The sequence below is a fragment of the Lissotriton helveticus genome, chromosome 5_1 (assembly GCF_964261635.1).
Source record: "Lissotriton helveticus chromosome 5_1, aLisHel1.1, whole genome shotgun sequence".
NCBI classification, from domain to species: domain Eukaryota; kingdom Metazoa; phylum Chordata; class Amphibia; order Caudata; family Salamandridae; genus Lissotriton; species Lissotriton helveticus.
In genome coordinates this window covers 1,586,466,911-1,586,485,310 of record NC_136065.1, presented here as the reverse complement: position 1 = coordinate 1,586,485,310, position 18,400 = coordinate 1,586,466,911, and the positions used below count along the sequence as shown (strand labels likewise).

At 46.7% G+C, this 18,400-nt stretch overlaps 1 protein-coding gene across 1 annotated transcript in view; it reads right to left on the bottom strand.

Moving 5' to 3' along the window:
• SYPL2 (synaptophysin like 2) overlaps positions 1 to 18,400 on the bottom strand; it is a 91,433-nt gene that overhangs the window by 20,500 nt on the left and 52,533 nt on the right. Inside the window, exons 3-4 of the mRNA XM_078644758.1 lie at positions 16,788 to 16,912; positions 7,027 to 7,225 (exon numbers count right to left, since the gene is read on the bottom strand). Coding sequence (XP_078500884.1) covers positions 7,027 to 7,225; positions 16,788 to 16,912 — 324 coding nt within the window. The remainder of the gene's footprint in view (positions 1 to 7,026; positions 7,226 to 16,787; positions 16,913 to 18,400) is intronic.

Here is an 18,400-nt window from a genome sequence, read left to right as displayed (position 1 = left end):
CTGCAAGACCGTGTCAAAAGCTGATGTCAGGTCTAAAAGAACAATCATTGCTGATGCACCCCTAACACGGTTGAGCTTGATAAGTTCCTAATTCCAGTAAGAAGGTCTTAGTGCTGCAACATGGCCAATATCCAGACTGATCATTATGCAGGAGGGTGCTAGATTCCAAAACCAGACAGATCTGTTTGTTGACCACCTTTTCCAGCATCTTAACTGCCGCAGGAGGGAGGAAGATTGATCTGAAAATGCGGAGACGTTTAGGGTTTGCATTAGGCTTTTTTAGCAGTGGAAGAAGGAGGGCCTGTTTCCACAACGTTGGGACAGTAGTGGACTCTAGGGAGGCGTTCAATAATGTATTAAGGATCAGATTGGCAATACGCGAGAGACACTTCAAGATGCAAGGGGGCAGCAGTCCTCTGGTGAGACGGATTTGCAGTTAGCCAAAACCAAACTATCTCTCCCAGTGAGATAGGCTTGAAATCCCTCTTTCTCCAGCTTGGTCTTTGCTCTCACACAGTGCTCGCTTTCCTTTGTCTCTCCAAGACCATTTGTGTAAGTTCACATACTGTTTGTTACCTAGAAAGTGAAAACTTCAATTCAGCTGATGATTTAAGAAGTGGACTAGACCTAGGATTGTGGCTGTTGATGACCGACGCGCTTAGGCCTGAAATGCGAAGAAAAAGAAGCACTTGCAAAGTTAATACGTCTAGCCTTGAAATAGGCAATGTTTTTGCAAGCATGTGAAACGGAAATGAAAAATAAAAACTGACAAAAAAATATATAAAAAGACAAATTGGCCCAAAGACCCTGGCACTGAAGTGCACTACTTTTTAAGTGGACGTGCACATTTGATGCATATGTGATTAAGATAAATGCTGTCACTCGCAGTGCAAGAGGAGAACCAATAGCTAAGGTTGGCTGACAAATTGCACCATGTTGAAGGCAGTGGAGGGCAGAAGCAAAATATGAGTGACAATTTAACAGAACAATGCAAACTCCATTAACTCATAGCCCCTATATGTAAACATATGTGTATTAATTTCTATTCATAAATGTGATTACATGAGGTTGTTAAGACACTAAAGCTGCCTCTGGGCCAGAACCTAAAATGAATTTAGAGCCAGGGTGTATCACAGAATGATACAGATATCATTGAACTGCAGCAGAACAAGAAGAATTTGATTTTCCACTACCAAACGAAAAAAAAAACCAATACTTTACATTTCATAAACTTTGCATGCAGAAATAGCTACAGCCTGCAAACCTGTTACCGAAGCTGCAAACTAGGACTCAAACAAACTGCAAACCTATGGCCCCCTATTTATTGAAAAATCATGCAAGCACTCACATAATGCAACACGTCAACCTGCAAATGCATGTGCAACTTTAGTAAATGTGGGCCAACGTTTATTTATTTCTAAGCATTTTAGAACTGACATGTAAAATAGTCTGGGGAAACCTGGTAAATGTAGAAATCATACAGTGACCTCTAATCAGGTACATTAGAGGAGAAGTAATTGCAAAGAATCTCCACCGCCTGTGCATAGATCTCCGTATATATAATATATATTTTAGTGGTAAATGTGAGTAGAACCTAGGGGAGTAACTGTAAAAATGCAGTATACTTACTCCTAAATGGGAGGGATTTAGGGAAGATTAAGAAGAGGTTTGGGGAAAGATAAGGAAAGATATCGGGAGAGACACACTGCAACCCACAATAAAGCAAGCCCATTGCTAGTCACAAACTGCACTTCGAAAGTTACAAGGGAGAAAAATGTCCCCAAATAGCCATAAATGTACTCCAGCTCACCCTTGGAGTAAGGGCAACACCACACATGGCCACTCACAAGTACTGCAACACAATCCCATAGAAAACAATGGTGGAAGGAACTTAAAATAAAAGCCCATAGGAAACAATGTTCATTAATACAATTATTTCAGATGTTTTATTACATGATATATTTAATATATATTTGCTTAATCTTAAACTTTTTATGTAAGTAATACATAATTATTACATTAATTTAAAATGTTTTGATTAACCTTTTTCTATTTAAAATAACATTAACTTTTCAACTTTGGTTAAAAAAATCTTTCTGTTTATAATTGGAAATATACATGAAATAATTAGTAAATTTCTTTTTGACATGTGGGATTTAAAAAAATGTATATTATATATATTTTTTTTATATATTTACTAAATATATTTAGATACATTGATTATTTAGTAAAAGCATATGTCAGTGGTTCTTAACCTGTGGTCCAGGGACCCCTGTGGGCATGTAAAGCCCACTGCTTGGAAAACTAAATAATATTAATAGCTTGATAGAGTGCATCTAAATAAAGAAGCAAAATGTACAAGTGAACATTTTTAAACGTTCTGTAAATATGAAGAAATTTGAAATTGGAGGCTAAAAATGAAATTAGCATCCTCAGATTGATTCATTGAAGCAGTCCAAGTGCATTATAACAGAACATAGTATGGATGATGAGTGGCCTCAATTGAATTTAGAAAAGCTCCAACCTTCAGATGAAAATAAAAATGTCATTTTTTTTTATATTTGCTTGCAAATAAAATAAAATGTTTCATCATTTGCCTATTTGTTTGATGAATGTTTGTTTCTGTATGTTTTATGTATTGGTTTGCGGTTTCGCCTGTGTCCCAGGCACCCAATAATGGCTCACTGTGGGTCTCAGGATCCCAATAATGATTCAGTGGGGGGTCCCCTGGTTTCAGTAATGATTAAATGCAAGTCCACAGAAGTCAAGAGGATAAGAATCACTGGTGTATGTTATTGAGTGTAATACTTTTTCCCATTAGTTCTAGATTTAAAATAAAAACGTTAAATTATTTTATATCAAAATAATATTTTTTTATGTTGAATAAACCTTTTACATTTCCCATGTTCTTTTCTACGGATATAGCTCTTTCTGATGGATGAGGACTTCGGCTAGATGTGAAAAGTTACCAGTAGTGACTTTTTATTCCTAAATCATGCTGTAGGAGACTTTCCCTCCAGAATTCAAGGGATTGAGACATTTAAGTGTACACTTTGGAGTAACTTCACACACTGAAATGGTGAAGAGCAAAAAAGTGTACTTCAAGTGTAGTAGTTGATTTGCACGAGTACATTTACACGTAGAAATGTACCTTTGTGACTAGGGCCCAGAATGTGTTCTCAAATGTGTTACTACAGTAGTAGTCCAAAGGACTTGCATCTGCAGACTGCCAATGAAAATCAAGTGCAATTTCAGGGTATGAGGCAATGGAATTCACACCATGAATCACGTGGGGGACACAAACAGAGTTTCTCTATTATACTCCTCAGCAAGTTCCTTTCTTTTTGGATATGAAAAGCAACCATTGACTATACACTGTGGGGATGGAATGATTACGTTCTACCCTTATAGTTGGTCCTCCACTTTAAAAATGATGGTGGTTTCATTCAATTATTTAAATATTTACAAATGGACTATTTTGTCCATAACCCATTCTTTACAGGGTAAATATTAAGTTACCAAAAACTTGTAAGTTCAGTAAGTAGATGTAATGTCCTCTGCACATAATTCTGCAAAACGTTTGACTGTACTCCTAATAAAAAACATGCACTATTTAAATGGGTTTACTATTTAAGAGCAAGTCAGACAGAGGTCCCCATTTTACAAGTTAGGACATGCCCAAAATGTACATTTTGTTAGAAGTGAAAAGAAAACAGAATATGGCACTCCAAAAGGAAAGAAAATAGGTCACTTTAACCATTTTTACTGGGTCAAGTCACGCAACACAACCACATAATAGAATTAGTATAAAAATAATATTAAAACAAAAAATATTAAACCAGGCCTTCATGAGAATGGGAAATATGATTAACTAGTGCTAATGGTGTCTAGTGTTACTTCAAGCTGAGCAAGGTGTCCGCATTTGAGATAGGCTATACATTTACAGAACCGTGGACCACAATGTACAGGGTGCACTTGATCATATGGATATTAAGAACACTCATGTACAAAGGGCCTTCAACTGTATTTACTTGGATGTATGACCGAAACATATATAATGGTAAAACTTCTGATTTGGAATATCATATTCTGCATGAATCATGCTAACGTAAACAAAGGTACTCTGTTCTGGTCTGTCTTTCAAAAAAATATATTGCCTGGTTCATTTAAAATTCAGTTAATGTTATTGGGAAAGTATCGTTAAGTTGTTGTATTAGGTGAGCTATCACCGGATAACTCATTTTTTTAAGCCCTTGCCCTTGGATATATTTGATCTACGTGATGATTTCACTGTACAGTTGATTATACTATGACGTTTTCTGATATGTTGTCACCTAAGTGCCTGAAATAAGATACAGCTGAAAGCAAGCCACACTAGATAGACATTCAACATCACCATTCCCTCTCTTATGCTGATTGTGGTCACTGTTGACCGAGGCCAGGTGGAAATATGATAGTTTAAGATGTAACTGGGCTTCTAGACTATAGCACAAATGGTGTCTATTAGTATGAAACCTCAGTACTTCAGCCAGAAGAAGGTTACAATCTAGCCATCAGAATAAGGCATTGTGGATAAATGTTACAAATTAGCTATTTTAAAATTTGCACTGACAGTTGAAGATCCTGTCAAGGTGTACTTTCTGAGACTGACTGTGGTTTGGTGGGCATCAGTATTAGCATCAGTCTTCACATTTACAAATACTTAAAGTCTGTGGAGAATTAAGAACATGCTTGATTGATAAAGACAAGCACCACAAAGGACAGTACATGCAACCATAATTCACAAAATGAGAAGATGGTCAGGTGAATTAGCAATACTGTTTGCATGAGGGTCTTTCATGCACAGGAGCTAAAGAGAGCATAATAATGGACTGTCTTTTTAGCTTAGCATTTTAGAAAATAAACACATTTAGCACATTTAGAATTTCTAGAAAGAAAGATTCCGAGAGTTAGATGTTTAAGTTTGTCAAAATGTCTCATAGGTCTTACTAAAGCAATCTCCAATATCCAGAAGATAGCCAATAGCTACAATCCCCCAATCAGATTGGTTAAAAACCAAGGAAATGCCCAAAGAATTTCAGTAAAGTGCCAATGCGAAGCAAACTCCAGATCATTTTTATTATTACACATAACCATGAAATTATGAATTTGTGGTAACATATATAAGGTAAGGTCTTAGACTCAATGGAGAGTATCCTTTGTGAACAAAGTCTTTGCTGTGCTCTCATTTATTGGGACATAGTTAGTACACATATATTCACAGAACACAAAATGTAGGACCACCCAGTCTTCAAAATCACAGCAGACTAGTGTGTCCTTACCCTATGTACCATCTGTTACTCAAAAACAGCATATTTAATTATTTCTTTCATAGGAAGTGTCATGTTACATACGTTTCCACCTTTGTTCAGTCCCCCTTACTCCTCCTTGGCCAACCCATTCGCAATGAATGCCTTGGATTTAGACATGTTTCTAGAAAGCCTCCATGGGGCTCAGAACATCACCAAAGCCTACAGCCGCAAGAGCACAGCCGCATGCAGTGAAAAGTCGTATTGCTGATACCAATACACTTGGGAAATTGACCTGTAGTCTATGTGCGCTTTGGGTAAACAACCTGTTGAATCCTCGACTGTTCCAAGATCATAGAACACAATCCAGAGGTTGGTCACTACGTGCTGGGCATCCGCCCCTCACCCCTGCTGTCAGTACCACTCTCTTGCTGTCAACAAATTCCACTTCAGTCATCGCACCTGATCTCGACACCTCCCTCAGCCTGCAAATATCTCTGCATCCGGTCTGTATCTCACAATGCTGTTGTCTACTCTTCCTGGTGTTCACTGCGCCCTCGCTAGGGCAGACACCATTTAGGAATGTTTTGCTGCGAGTCTCCTGTTAGTTCTAAGTCTGTTAGTTATGCCGGATTTCCTGCTTGATTGTGGTTGTAGCCTCTGGACTAAGAAATAAAATGAGTTATCCTGCACTCACTGTGTGATCTGTTATATATTTGGGGGATAAATCCCTATAGGGAGTAAGGGAGGTCCCCACTCAAGTTTATCCTCCAACAAATGTACAACACAAGTAAGAGACTTGAGGGTATTAGGTTTATTTGGCTTCTCCTTGTTGTGGGTCATCAAAACATTTTTCACACTGGGTTAGGAGCAATGCCAACCTTGCAGACTCGCCCGAGGGAAGCTAAACTAGCCCTGGGAGTTCTTATAAATCTAGGTTCAGGACAGTTCAGGCGGTCCTGTTTTTTATATATGTAGGATGAGTGTAAAATATACCTGGAGGTATACACAAAGCATTATTTTCTTCAGCGAGTACCTCTGGTATGTTTAAAAATACTTTAAAAAGTAACAAAGTGTGATCATCTAGCGAAATACATTGAATCACTTGACCTAAGAAATATTTATTACCAACATGTTTCGACCTCTAAATAAGCCCAAGAAGGTCTAGGTCTTTTTCAGGGTAAATGCTGATCAGGCAATGGTGTACATTCAGACCATGCAAGTAGGTGGTAATACCCTACCAGTCCCTTCCTTAATTCATTCAATATCCCAGTCACATTAAAATATAGGCTCCATGGCTAGGTGTACGGGGCACCTCCTTCATTGTCACACATTCGTCAGAAGGTAGGCAAGGGGGGAAATTACCTAGCGGGACCATATTACTTGTGTTGTATATATTTGAGCGATTACTATACACCCCCTTTGAGTGGGAGGACCAATCACACTGCCCCTCGCAGTGGGGTGATCTTTGAGAGTTTGGTTTATCCTTATTTCTATCCTTAGAGATCAGCAGCTGGTGAACAATGACTTCGATCCGATCTTAAAGTTGGGGCAACTACACCTGGAATGTATCCTTTGCACCAGAGTGCCCCTCTGCCTGGTGTATCCCTTCAGGCCTAGGCTACATTATCAAACCTCACACATTTCCTCCACCCTCACATGGCCTGCAAAACCAAACTGGGAGCTGAAACCTACCCTGAGCTGTCTCTCCCCCTCCGCTCCCACGTGCAGTACTCACCACCAGGGCAGCCTTCCTGTTCTCAGTGTAGAAGCCGTGGAAGCGCAGGTACAGCACCAGGGCGGCCATGCTGTAGAGAAACGCGAACACCCCCATGGTGACAAAGAACTCAGCCGAGGAGGAGAAGTCTCCCATGAGGTGCCCAATCCGCTTCTCGCCCGCCGCCTCGCACGGCATGTCGTAGCGCTGCTGGTACAACCTGCACAAGATGGAGGGCCATCAGTCAGTGTGAGTGCTGGGGGAGGGGAGGGGTCATTGGAGACAGAGAAATGAATATAGAGGTGAGGGAGAAGAGATAGATGAAGGGAGAGAGGGAGATGGGAGCACAGATTTGGACAGAGGAAAGGGGGGCAAAGGAGATAGTCGGGTGATGGTGGGAGAGAAGAGAAGGGTAAGTGGTAAAGAGAGAGTCATCAAAGAGGGAATGGGAAAGGCTATTGAAGAATAATAAGAAAAGAGATGGGAAATGTATGTTAAAAAGGACTGAGCCCCATGAGAAGAGACATGAAGGAGAAATGTATAGCCAAATAGACAGGTGAGGAGAAAGACGATCGAGGCAGGAGACCAGTAGAGGTGGGGAGGCAGATGAGGCATTAGCCTAAAGTTGAGCTCCTGAGGCGGAAGCCGGGAGCGAGCAGCCACATTTTTTAAACTATTGTAACAGATTTACTTGTGCTTTTAAAATTTATGTCACAGATTACTTGTGCTTTAAAAACCACTTACTCTTGGGAAATTAGTTGCCTGCCGCAGCGGATCCAGCGCTGACGCAGCACGCTCATTGCAATCTCTCCCTCGCGCCTCGCGCCACGAGCAGAGGCCACGCCCCTTTGTAGGCCACGCCCCCAAGCCGACTCCTACTAAAGACGCCGATTCAGGGCGCCAGTTAATAGCCTAAAGTTGAGCTCCTGAGGCGGAAGCCGGGAGCGAGCAGCCACATTTTTTAAACTATTGTAACAGATTTACTTGTGCTTTTAAAATTTATGTCACAGATTACTTGTGCTTTAAAAACCACTTACTCTTGGGAAATTAGTTGCCTGCCGCAGCGGATCCAGCGCTGACGCAGCACGCTCATTGCAATCTCTCCCTCGCGCCACGAGCAGAGGCCACGCCCCTTTTTAGGCCACGCCCCCCCAGTCCACAACCCCGGAGTGGTATAAATTATGTGCATATTCCGGTCGCGCAGCGGGCGAGCGCAGCGGGCGCGACGTTTGCGCACCGAAGGCGCGCCTAAGGCAAGCCCGTCTGCGCCCGTCCGCGACCGACCGGGGCCAGGGGCCACCCCCCCTTTTCAACCATCACCATACCATCACCTATAACTCGCAGTCCATTCGCCAACTAAACCAGACAGCTGGGTCATCCTGTCTATACATATGGGACCCCTCTACCCAACATTCCGCTTGTAATCAGTGCGGCTTTCACCTCTCTCATGACGTAAAGAAATCCACATCATTCTCTGCCGTTCGCTTCCTAAACACTCCACGGAAATTTCTCTAATGTTGGAGGAGATAAGCCCAGACGTCTTTTTCGCCACAGAGACATGGTTACAGGAACACTCCGAACCCGACCTAGTGCAGACACTTCCTCCTGGCTATCAAATACTCCGCCAGGACCGCAAAAAAGGCACTGGCGGTGGTCTAGCTATAATCTACAAATCAGACTACGTTGTCACCAGTACCTCTGTAAACTTCCCAGACTGTGAATGTCTTCCTTTTTTTATAAAGTTTAGCGCCACACACACCTTTTCGGGTATGCTTATATACCGTCCACCTGGACCACAAAGACAGTTTCTCTCAGACCTTGCCTCGATAGCGGCAAATCTTGCAGTCTGCGCTGCCAATTTCACAATCCTAGGTGATCTCAACATCCACCTAGATGACCCAAACAACTTTATAGCAAGAGAACTTTCCTCAAGCTTAAGTGCTCTCGAACTGCACCAACGTGTCACTGGGCCCACCCACCTAAAAGGACACCTCTTAGACCCCATCTTTAGCAACTGTAAAAACCTTCACATTGCAAATCCTTCTCCCCTTCCCTGGTCTGATCACTTCCTTATCCCCTTCACCTGGACCCTGCCCCCTCACCTCCCCCCCAAACCCCCGATGACTCAACGATCACGCAATTGGTCTAAACTCCACCTATCTGAGTGGGAGGATCTCCTACAAGGTACCAAACCCACTAACACATCTACCCCCACTCAAGATAATGATAACTACAACATGTGGATCACCAGTTCCCTAGACACAATATTACCACTAAATAACTCCCGTCCCAAGCGGGGCAATCCAACAGCCCCGTGGTACACAAATGAACTGCGAAAGGCCAAACGTGTATGTAAACGATTGGAGAGGAAATGGCGCCTCAGCTACCTCCCATCAGACAAATCTAGCTATAGAACAGCAATTAAAAAGTACAAAGCAGACATTCATTTAGCTCAGGCGAATTATTTCGAACACAAGATTGAGAACGCAGCTTCCAAACCCAAGGAGATCTATTGAATAGCCAAAACCCTTCTGCAACTTCCAGAGGCACCAAAGCATCATAACAATACCCAGTCTCACTGTGAGGAAATAGCTGAGTTTTTCTATCAAAAAATAGAAACCATCAACTCCTCTTTCCCCCACCCTGTCACTTTGCCCACAGATTCTTTTAATACAAGCTGCTCGACAGTTCCTCCTTACGTTCTCAATAATTTTCCTCCTTTAGAACTTACTAAACTTGAAAAACTTATGGGACAGGTCAAATCTGGATCACCTACTGACCCAGCTCCTCCCAGTACTCTTACCCAGATCACCCATCAGATCTTGCCCACTATTCTAGACCTGCTCAACTCCTCACTTCATACTGGTATTGTCCCTTCTCTATGGAAAAGAGCCATGGTCAAAGCTCTACTAAAAAAAACCAGTCTCGACCAATCTAACCCTGCCAACTACCGACCCATCTCCCTCCTACCATGGCTCAGTAAACTTCTCGAGAAGTATGTCAACTCCGTTCTCACTGACGTCCTGGAAGTCAACAACATACTAGATCTCTCCCAGACTGGCTTCAGACCCCGTCACGGAACGGAGACTGCACTGATTGCGGTGACGGAGGAGGCAAGAAGGATCCTGGACGATGGCGGGTCCACAGCCATCGTCCTACTCGACCTGAGTGCCGCCTTCGACACTGTGAATCATAATATCTTACTCCATCGTCTAGGAGGAATAGGACTGTCGGTGACTGCACTCAGTTGGATGAGATCTTTTTTGACAGACAGGTGCTTCAGGGTCTTTGAGAAGGATTTCACTTCTGCCAGTAGACCTCTTAATTGTGGAGTTCCTCAGGGCTCCTCCCTGAGCCCTACCCTTTTTAATGTCTATCTTCGCCCCCTAGCTGATGTCGTCCGCCCATTTGGTGTGAAGATCGTTACCTATGCGGACGACACGCAGCTAGTGGCAGCACTGGACCTCCCCCTCAACTCTCTTCACAGTTTGCATAAGTGCCTGGAAGCAGTTGCTATCTGGATGTCTGGCTCTTGTCTTAAACTTAACGGGGACAAAACAGAGATAATGCTCCTTGGAAACAACATCGCCAAAACCATCGACCCTATCTGGCCTCTCTGTTTAGGGAGTCCCCCGCAACCCAAGGAGCAAATCAAGAGCCTAGGCATCTGGCTTGACCACACGCTTTCTTTCAACTATCAGGCCACCAAGCTCGCTGCCACTTGTTTTGGGCTGATGAGACTGCTTCGTAAAATCCTCCCTCTCCTTCCATTCCACTCGAGACAAATTATGGTTCAAGGATTGATCCTCTCCCACCTTGACTGTGGAAATGCCCTATATCTTGGGGCACCTCAATCCACACTCGACAAACTCCAGATTATTCAAAACTGTGCAGCAAGAATTCTCCTGGATATCCCTCGCCGAACCTCAGTAAGAGCCAGACTGAAAGATCTTCACTGGCTCCCGGTGAGATCTAGAATCGAATTTAAGAGCATGTGCATCGCACATCGCTCTTACTGGGGAACGGGCACCTCCATCAATTCCCTCCTTCTGAAATCCTACCAGCCCACTCGTTCCCTCAGATCCGCGACCTTCCACCTCGCCTCAGTACCACGCATTAGGAAAGCCAGATGTGGAGGCCGCTCGCTCTCCTACAACCTAGCCTCCATATCAGATCCGAACCTAACCTCCTCACCTTCAGGAAGATTCTTAAAACCTGGCTATTCAGCAAAACTTCAGTCTAAAACCTCACTCAGCCTCACCCACTCCAGCCTCTCCGGCTCAGCTCAAGCTATTTCAGCGCTGGGACGCCCCTGGGTAGCCAACGCGCTTTACAAATCCTCATTTCATTCCATTCCATTCCATGAACAAGAATGTAGGGAGGCCAGTCAGAGAGATCTGCAGAGAGTAGGGCTATTGGAGACAGGTGAGCGGACAAGGGACCGCCAAGGTCAGAGACACATGGAGAAGAAACAGGTAAAAGGAAGAAAGATGATAAAGAGAAGAGCATCGGAGACAAGCAGTGGATAGACTGTCAAGGGTGGGTATGAGTGCTAATATAGAGACAGGTAACAGGAAAGAGATGAGCCAATGGAGAAAGGCACAATAAGAGGCAGGGTAACAAGGAAAAGGCAAAGAGAAGAGACCGGTCAGGTGAGGAACGAGCAGGAGAGAGGTAGGAGGAAAAGACAAGAGAGGGCAGGGACAGATAAGATGGGAGAGAGACCAGTCACGGATGCATGTACACATGCATGTATCCAGGATTACACCTAGCGTGAGAGCAGTGGATTGCTGGTGAACCTGGTAACAGAGGATGCGAGGTCACATAAAGTACTTGTGCTAAGCATGGGGGACTCTTATCTGAGTTTAGACTGGGTGGGTGGGCAGAGCTGGGCAGACCACGCTGATGTGTGGTGGATTGTTCTGTACAAAGATGCAGCTTCGTCGCTATTCTCAAGTGAAGGAGCACAGCGGATCTGTGCCGGAATGTTAAACCGTAAACCAGACGTGTAACTCGTGAAGGCTTCCCTTTGCGTCTTTTTATTGTTTTTTGCACTTTTTCACTTCCAGTTTGCCGATGTCCTAATGCCTTGTGCTGTTCTGGTAAATAACAGTTTTTCTTCCAGTTATGGGAGTGCACACTCCTTCCCTGATGGGGGCCGGCCAAGAGATGGACTCCTGTCGGGAAGGATGGGGCCGCCGTGACGTGCAGGTCATGCAGGGTGCTCTCCTTGGTGCTGGACTGGACCCAGAGAGCGGGGCGTTGACGTTGTTCGTGTGAGACACGACCAGCACTCCAGTGCTCTTTCTGAAGTCAGCTTTGTTGTGAAATATTTGACATTTGTAGAACCGAGAGCTGATGTGAGCTGTCTGTCTATTGCTTAGCAATATGGGCCAAAAAGACGAGCTCTGTATTGTTTGGTTTGGGTTTCAGGCAGGCAATAGCTGGTTGTATGGCGATTCTTGGGGCGCTTGATGGTGTTAACTTCAGAAAGTTTCAGGCGTAACTAGTTGTCATCAGTGGGGTAACGACATTTAAAGAGGCCTCTCTTCAAGCTGCAGGGAGGGGTCCCCGCTCCGGATTTTATCAGGAGCTCTCAGACGAGAGTACTGTGCTAAGGGGGCCCCCTGCAGCTCGGGGACCCCCTGCACCGCGGGAGCCTGTGTTACGCCCCTGGTTGTCATCTGCTTAACACTGAATGCTGATGTTGTGGTTGCAACAAAGATTCGGAGAACTTCCATGGACAGGGGAGATGAGTGGTGAAAAAACAGGGGAGGTGAGTGGTGAGTGGTGAAAGGACAGGGGAGGTGAGTGGTGAAAGGACAGGGGAGGTGAGTGGTGAAAGGGCAGGGGAGGTGAGTGGTGAAAGGACAGTGGAGGTGAGTGGTGAAAGGGCAGGGGCGGTGAGTGGTGAAAGGACCGGGGAGGTGAGTGGTGAAAGGACAGGGGAGGTGAGTGGTGAAAGGACAGGGGAGATGACTGGTGAAAGGGCAGGGGAGGTGAGTGGTGAAGGTGCAGGGGAGGTGAGTGGTGAAAGGGCAGGGGAGGTGAGTGGTGAAAAGACAGGGGAGGTGAGTGGTGAAAGGACAGGGGAGGTGAGTGGTGAAAGGGCAGGGGAGGTGAGTGGTGAAAGGACAGGGGAGGTGAGTGGTGAAAGGGCAGGGGAGGGGAGTGGTGAAAGGACAGGGGAGGTGAGTGGTGAAAGGACAGGGGAGGTGAGTGGTGAAAGGACAGGGGAGATGACTGGTGAAAGGGCAGGGGAGGTGAGTGGTGAAGGTGCAGGGGAGGTGAGTGGTGAAAGGGCAGGGGAGGTGAGTGGTGAAAAGACAGGGGAGGTGAGTGGTGAAAGGACAGGGGAGGTGAGTGGTGAAAGGACAGGGGGGTGACTGGTGAAAGGGCAGGGGAGGTGACTGGTGAAAGAGGAGGTGAGTGGTGAAAGGACAGGGGAGGTGAGTGGTGAAAGGACAGGGGAGGTGAGTGGTGAAGGGGAGGTGAGTGGTGAAAGGACAGGGGGGTGAGTGGTGAAAGGACAGGGGAGGTGACTGGTGAAGGGGCAGGGGAGGTGAGTGGTGAAAGTGCAGGGGAGATGAGTGGTGAAAGGACAGGGGAGGTGAGTGATGAAAGGACAGGGGAGGTGACTGGTGAAAGGGAAGGGGGGTGAGTGGTGAAAGGGCAGGGGAGGTGAGTGGTAAAAGGGCTGGGGAGGTGAGTGGTGAAAAGACAGGGGAGGTGAGTGGTGAAAGGACGGGGGAGGTGAGTGGTGAGTTATGAAAGGACAGGGGGGTGAGTGGTGAAAGGACAGGGGAGGTGAGTGGTGAAAGGACAGGAGAGGTGAGTGGTGAAAGGGTAGGGGAGGTGAGTGGTAAGTGGTGGAAGGACAGGGGGGGTGAGTGGTGAAAGGACAGGGGAGGTGAGTGGTGAAAGGGCAGGGGAGGTGAGTGGTGAAAGGACAGTGGAGGTGAGTGGTGAAAGGGCAGGGGCGGTGAGTGGTGAAAGGACAGGGGAGGTGAGTGGTGAAAGGACAGGGGAGGTGAGTGGTGAAAGGGCAGGGGAGGGGAGTGGTGAAAGGACAGGGGAGGTGAGTGGTGAAAGGACAGGGGAGGTGAGTGGTGAAAGGACAGGGGAGATGACTGGTGAAAGGGCAGGGGAGGTGAGTGGTGAAGGTGCAGGGGAGGTGAGTGGTGAAAGGGCAGGGGAGGTGAGTGGTGAAAAGACAGGGGAGGTGAGTGGTGAAAGGACAGGGGAGGTGAGTGGTGAAAGGACAGGGGGTGACTGGTGAAAGGGCAGGGGAGGTGACTGGTGAAAGGGGAGGTGAGTGGTGAAAGGACAGGAGATGTGAGTGGTGAAAGGACAGGGGAGGTGAGTGGTGAAGGGGGAGGTGAGTGGTGAAAGGACAGGGCAGGTGAGAGGTGAAAGGACAGGGGAGGTGAGTGGTTGAGGTGCTGGGGAGGTGAGTTGTGAAAGGACATGGGAGTTGAGTGGTGAGTGGTGAAAGGACAGGGGAGGTGAGCGGTGAAAGGACAGGGGAGGTGAGTGGTGAAAGGGCAGGGGAGGTGAGTGGTGAAAGAGCAGGGGAGGTGAGTGGTGAAAGGGCAGGGGAGGTGAGTGGTGAAAGAGCAGGGGAGGTGAGTGGTGAGTGGTGGAAGGACAGGGCAGGTGAGTGGTGAGAGGACAAGGGAGGTTAGTGGTGAGTGGTGAAAAGACAGGGTGGTGAGTGATGAAAGGACAGGGGAGGTGAGGGGTGAAAGGACAGGGGAGGTGAGTGGTGAAAGGGCACTGGAGGTGAGTGGTGAAAGGGCAGGGGAGGTGAGTGGTTTAAGGAGAGGTGATTGGTGAAAGGACAGGGCAGATGGGTGGTGAAAAGACAGGGGAGGTGAGTGGTGAAAGGACAGGGAAGGTGAGTGGTGAAAGGAAAGTACAGTGGAGGTAAGTGGTGAAAGGACAGGGGAGGTGAGTGGTGAAAGGGCAGGGGAGGTGAGTGGTGAAAGGGCAGGGGAGGTGAGTGGTGAAAGAGCAGGGGAGGTGAGTGGTGAGTGGTGGAAGGACAGGGGAGGTGAGTGGTGAGAGGACAAGGGAGGTTAGTAGTGAGTGGTGAAAAGACAGGGTGGTGAGTGGTGAAAGGACAGGGGAGGTGAGAGGTGAAAGGACAGGGGAGGTGAGTGGGGAAAGGGCACTGGAGGTGAGTGGTGAAAGGGCAGGGGAGGTGAGTGGTTTAAAGAGAGGTGATTGGTGAAAGGACAGGGCAGATGAGTGGTGAAAAGACAGGGGAGGTGAGTGGTGAAAGGACAGGGAAGGTGAGTGGTGAAAGGAAAGGACAGGGGAGGTGAGTGGTGAAAGGGCAGGGGAGGTGAGTGGTGAAAGGACAGGGGAGGTGAGTGGTGAAAGTGCAGGGGAGGTGAGTGGTGAAAGGGCAGGGGAGGTGAGTGGTGAAAAGACAGGGGAGGTGAGTGGTGAAAGGACAGGGGAGGTGAGTGGAGAAAGGACAGGGCAGGTGAGTGGTGAAAGGTCAGGGGAGGTGAGTGGTGAAAGGGGAGGTGAGTGGTGAGTGGTGAAGGGACTGGGGAGGTGAGTTGTGAAAGGACAGGGGTGGTGAGTGGTGAATGGTGAAAGGACAAGGGAGGTGAGTGGTGAAAGGACAGGGGAGGTAAGTGGTGAAAGGGCAGGGGAGGTGAGTGGTGAAAGGGCAGAGGAGGTGAGTGGTGAAAGGACAGGGGAGGTGAGTGGTGAAAGGGCGGGGGAGGTGAGTGGTGTAAGTGAAAGGGCAGGAGAGGTGAGTGGTGAAAGGATAACAGCACCGCTCTCACCGGTGGCTGCTGGGAACGGGCTGAGCCCGTCTGAATGACTCCAGGAATCTAGTGACTTGGAAGAAGAACCAAAGAACTACTGCAAGGGGAAATCCAGGCTCTTTGAGAAGATATTTGGCTTATAAGGATTTGATAATCAGTGGGGACAAAGGCTGCTGACACATCAAGTAGCACAGGGAGGATGGAGGTCACATTGGGCTGCGACATAGGAAGCATCATACACAACTTGAATTGTGGCCGTCTCTTTGAGACGTTGGGGTCTAAAGCTTACTTGATAGTCTTGTAGGTTCATGGCAATATTCACATGTTTTCAAATGACAGCTACTTTTTGAGTTTTCTGTTTTTTTGATGAATGGGAGGTGGATGATAGGAGAGTATCTGGCTCATTATCTTCCTTAAGAAGTGGGGAATGTGTCCTGTTTTGAGAATGTCAAGGAAGGTGTGTTGTGAGTGTGAGGTATTGATTGTGTTGGGTAGCTGAGAGAGGGGTTAGCTGGTGATTTATTTCAAGATGAATGAGTGAAGCTTGTACCTATTATTGAGATAGCCATCAAGGCAGTGGTGATGCAAGGGAGTAATTAATTAGGATAATCCCCAAAACAGACCAGTCTGCCTAGTGCTGAGTGTGGTTTCAGGCTTAAAACCCCCAGGGTGTTTAGTGCCAGATATCTGTCTCTGAAACTAATACATTAGAGAAGAGATAGGCTTCAGGATATGTAGCCCCAACTTTAGGGGAGTGGAGACATCTGGCTATCTAGATTAGAGAGTACAGACATCTCGCTGTGAAGCGCCGGGGTTAGGGCAGAGACAGTCTTTGGCAATGAAGGCCAAGGAGATTCAGGCCACAGGTTCTATATACCTCATGTGGAGAGATAGCTGCCTTCATTGGAGGGTAGAGACAGTAGCCTTCATTGGTAGGTAGAGACAGCCGCCTTCATTTGCAGGTAGAGACAGACTCCTCCCTGACTGCAGTCTTACCTGAATGGATATCCAAATTGGACAGAAATAGGAATTGAGTCTTTAGCCTCTGCCGAACATTTCACGTTCACTGATGTTTCTCCACTGTACGACCCACAGCTTCCAAAGGCAAAGATGGCAAAGAGCTGGTGAAGAGGAAACAGGGATATCATGAGAGGAGTACCGTACACCCGTGCCATCCTACAAAAAATATATGATATCTTTCACATCTGGCATACATTAAATCAAATATAGTCACTGGGTATCAACAAAATACGGCATACATCTGGTTCTCTGGACCTATTGCTTAAAAGTACATCAAAACACACTATGGGGGTCATTAGGATTGTGGGCGGACTTTGCCCGCCCGCCATCCTGACGGGGATTGGGACCGCCCGCCATAAGGGCGGGGGTCCCGTGGGGGGCATTAGGATGTGCCCGCCACAGAAGCGGGCACATCCTGCATTTCTAGCATTGTGGCAGGCGGTGCTCTCAGCACCGTCCGCCACAATGCTAGAAATGCATTTCAGCATTTGCCGGTGCCTGCCGCTTTGTTTATGCAATGTGGGGGGGGTACCACAGGTACCCCCCCCCGTGTGCAGCCCCCACCCCTCCTTCACTCTGGGGGCCTGCAGGGGGCCCCCAGAGTGAAGACCGCATGCCTTTCCGTGGCGGCATTGCCGCCACGGAAAGGCTTTGTAAAATGCCCATTGTAAATATGCACCGCCACCATATTATTCCTTTTCCGCCCCGGCTGCAAGGCGACCGGGCGGAAAAGCGGCGGACCGTCTTTCCGTCCGCCGAGGTCACCCCCGCCATACTAATATAGCGGGGGGGAAATGAGTGAGGATGTCGGGGGGATTGCCCCCGCCAGGCTGGCGGTGGCTATCCGCCCGACATCCTAATGGGCCCCAAAGTATCCCAAGCAGCCACGGCCGGTGGTAGGTGTAACTGCAGGGCGGTGACGTAGGGAGGGGGAGGGGCAGGGTGGGGGGTTGTAATGTATGGATTACGGACTTTAACAGGTAAGTAAACATATAAATAAATACAACAAATTTCGTTGTGTGCACTGCATTACCAAATGCGATGCAGTGCGCGCAACGAAATTCGTTTTAACTATTCCCACTCCAGACTGTACAACCATAGGAAAGAATTGGACTTTGGTGAGTTTAAATTTACTCTTCCCATTTCAGTCTGTGCAACAGTAAGAAAAGCGCTGGACTCTAGGGGGGTTAAATTGCCTATTTCAACTCCAGTCTGTGCAACATTAGTGATAGGGTTGGATACGAAGGAGTTACATTTACTATTCAAACCTCCAGTCTGTTCAACAAAAGGGGAATGGGGTGGACTTTCGGCAGGGTAAAATCTACTATTACCAGTAAGAAAAGTGTTGGACTTCAAAGGGGTTAATTTCACTATTCTAAAAATACACAAATTCCCAATTTATCACAAGAGATAGACTACTAAATGTGGCCCAGACCACATACTGTAGAATTCACTAAATCACAACACAAGATTTCTCTTTGTAACAAGTCACAATGACCATGATAAGCAGAAAGAGAAACAATGATATAATTGGTAAATGGTGGTAAACAACAAGAATGTCACAAATTATTTTGTCTTTGTCTCGTGAG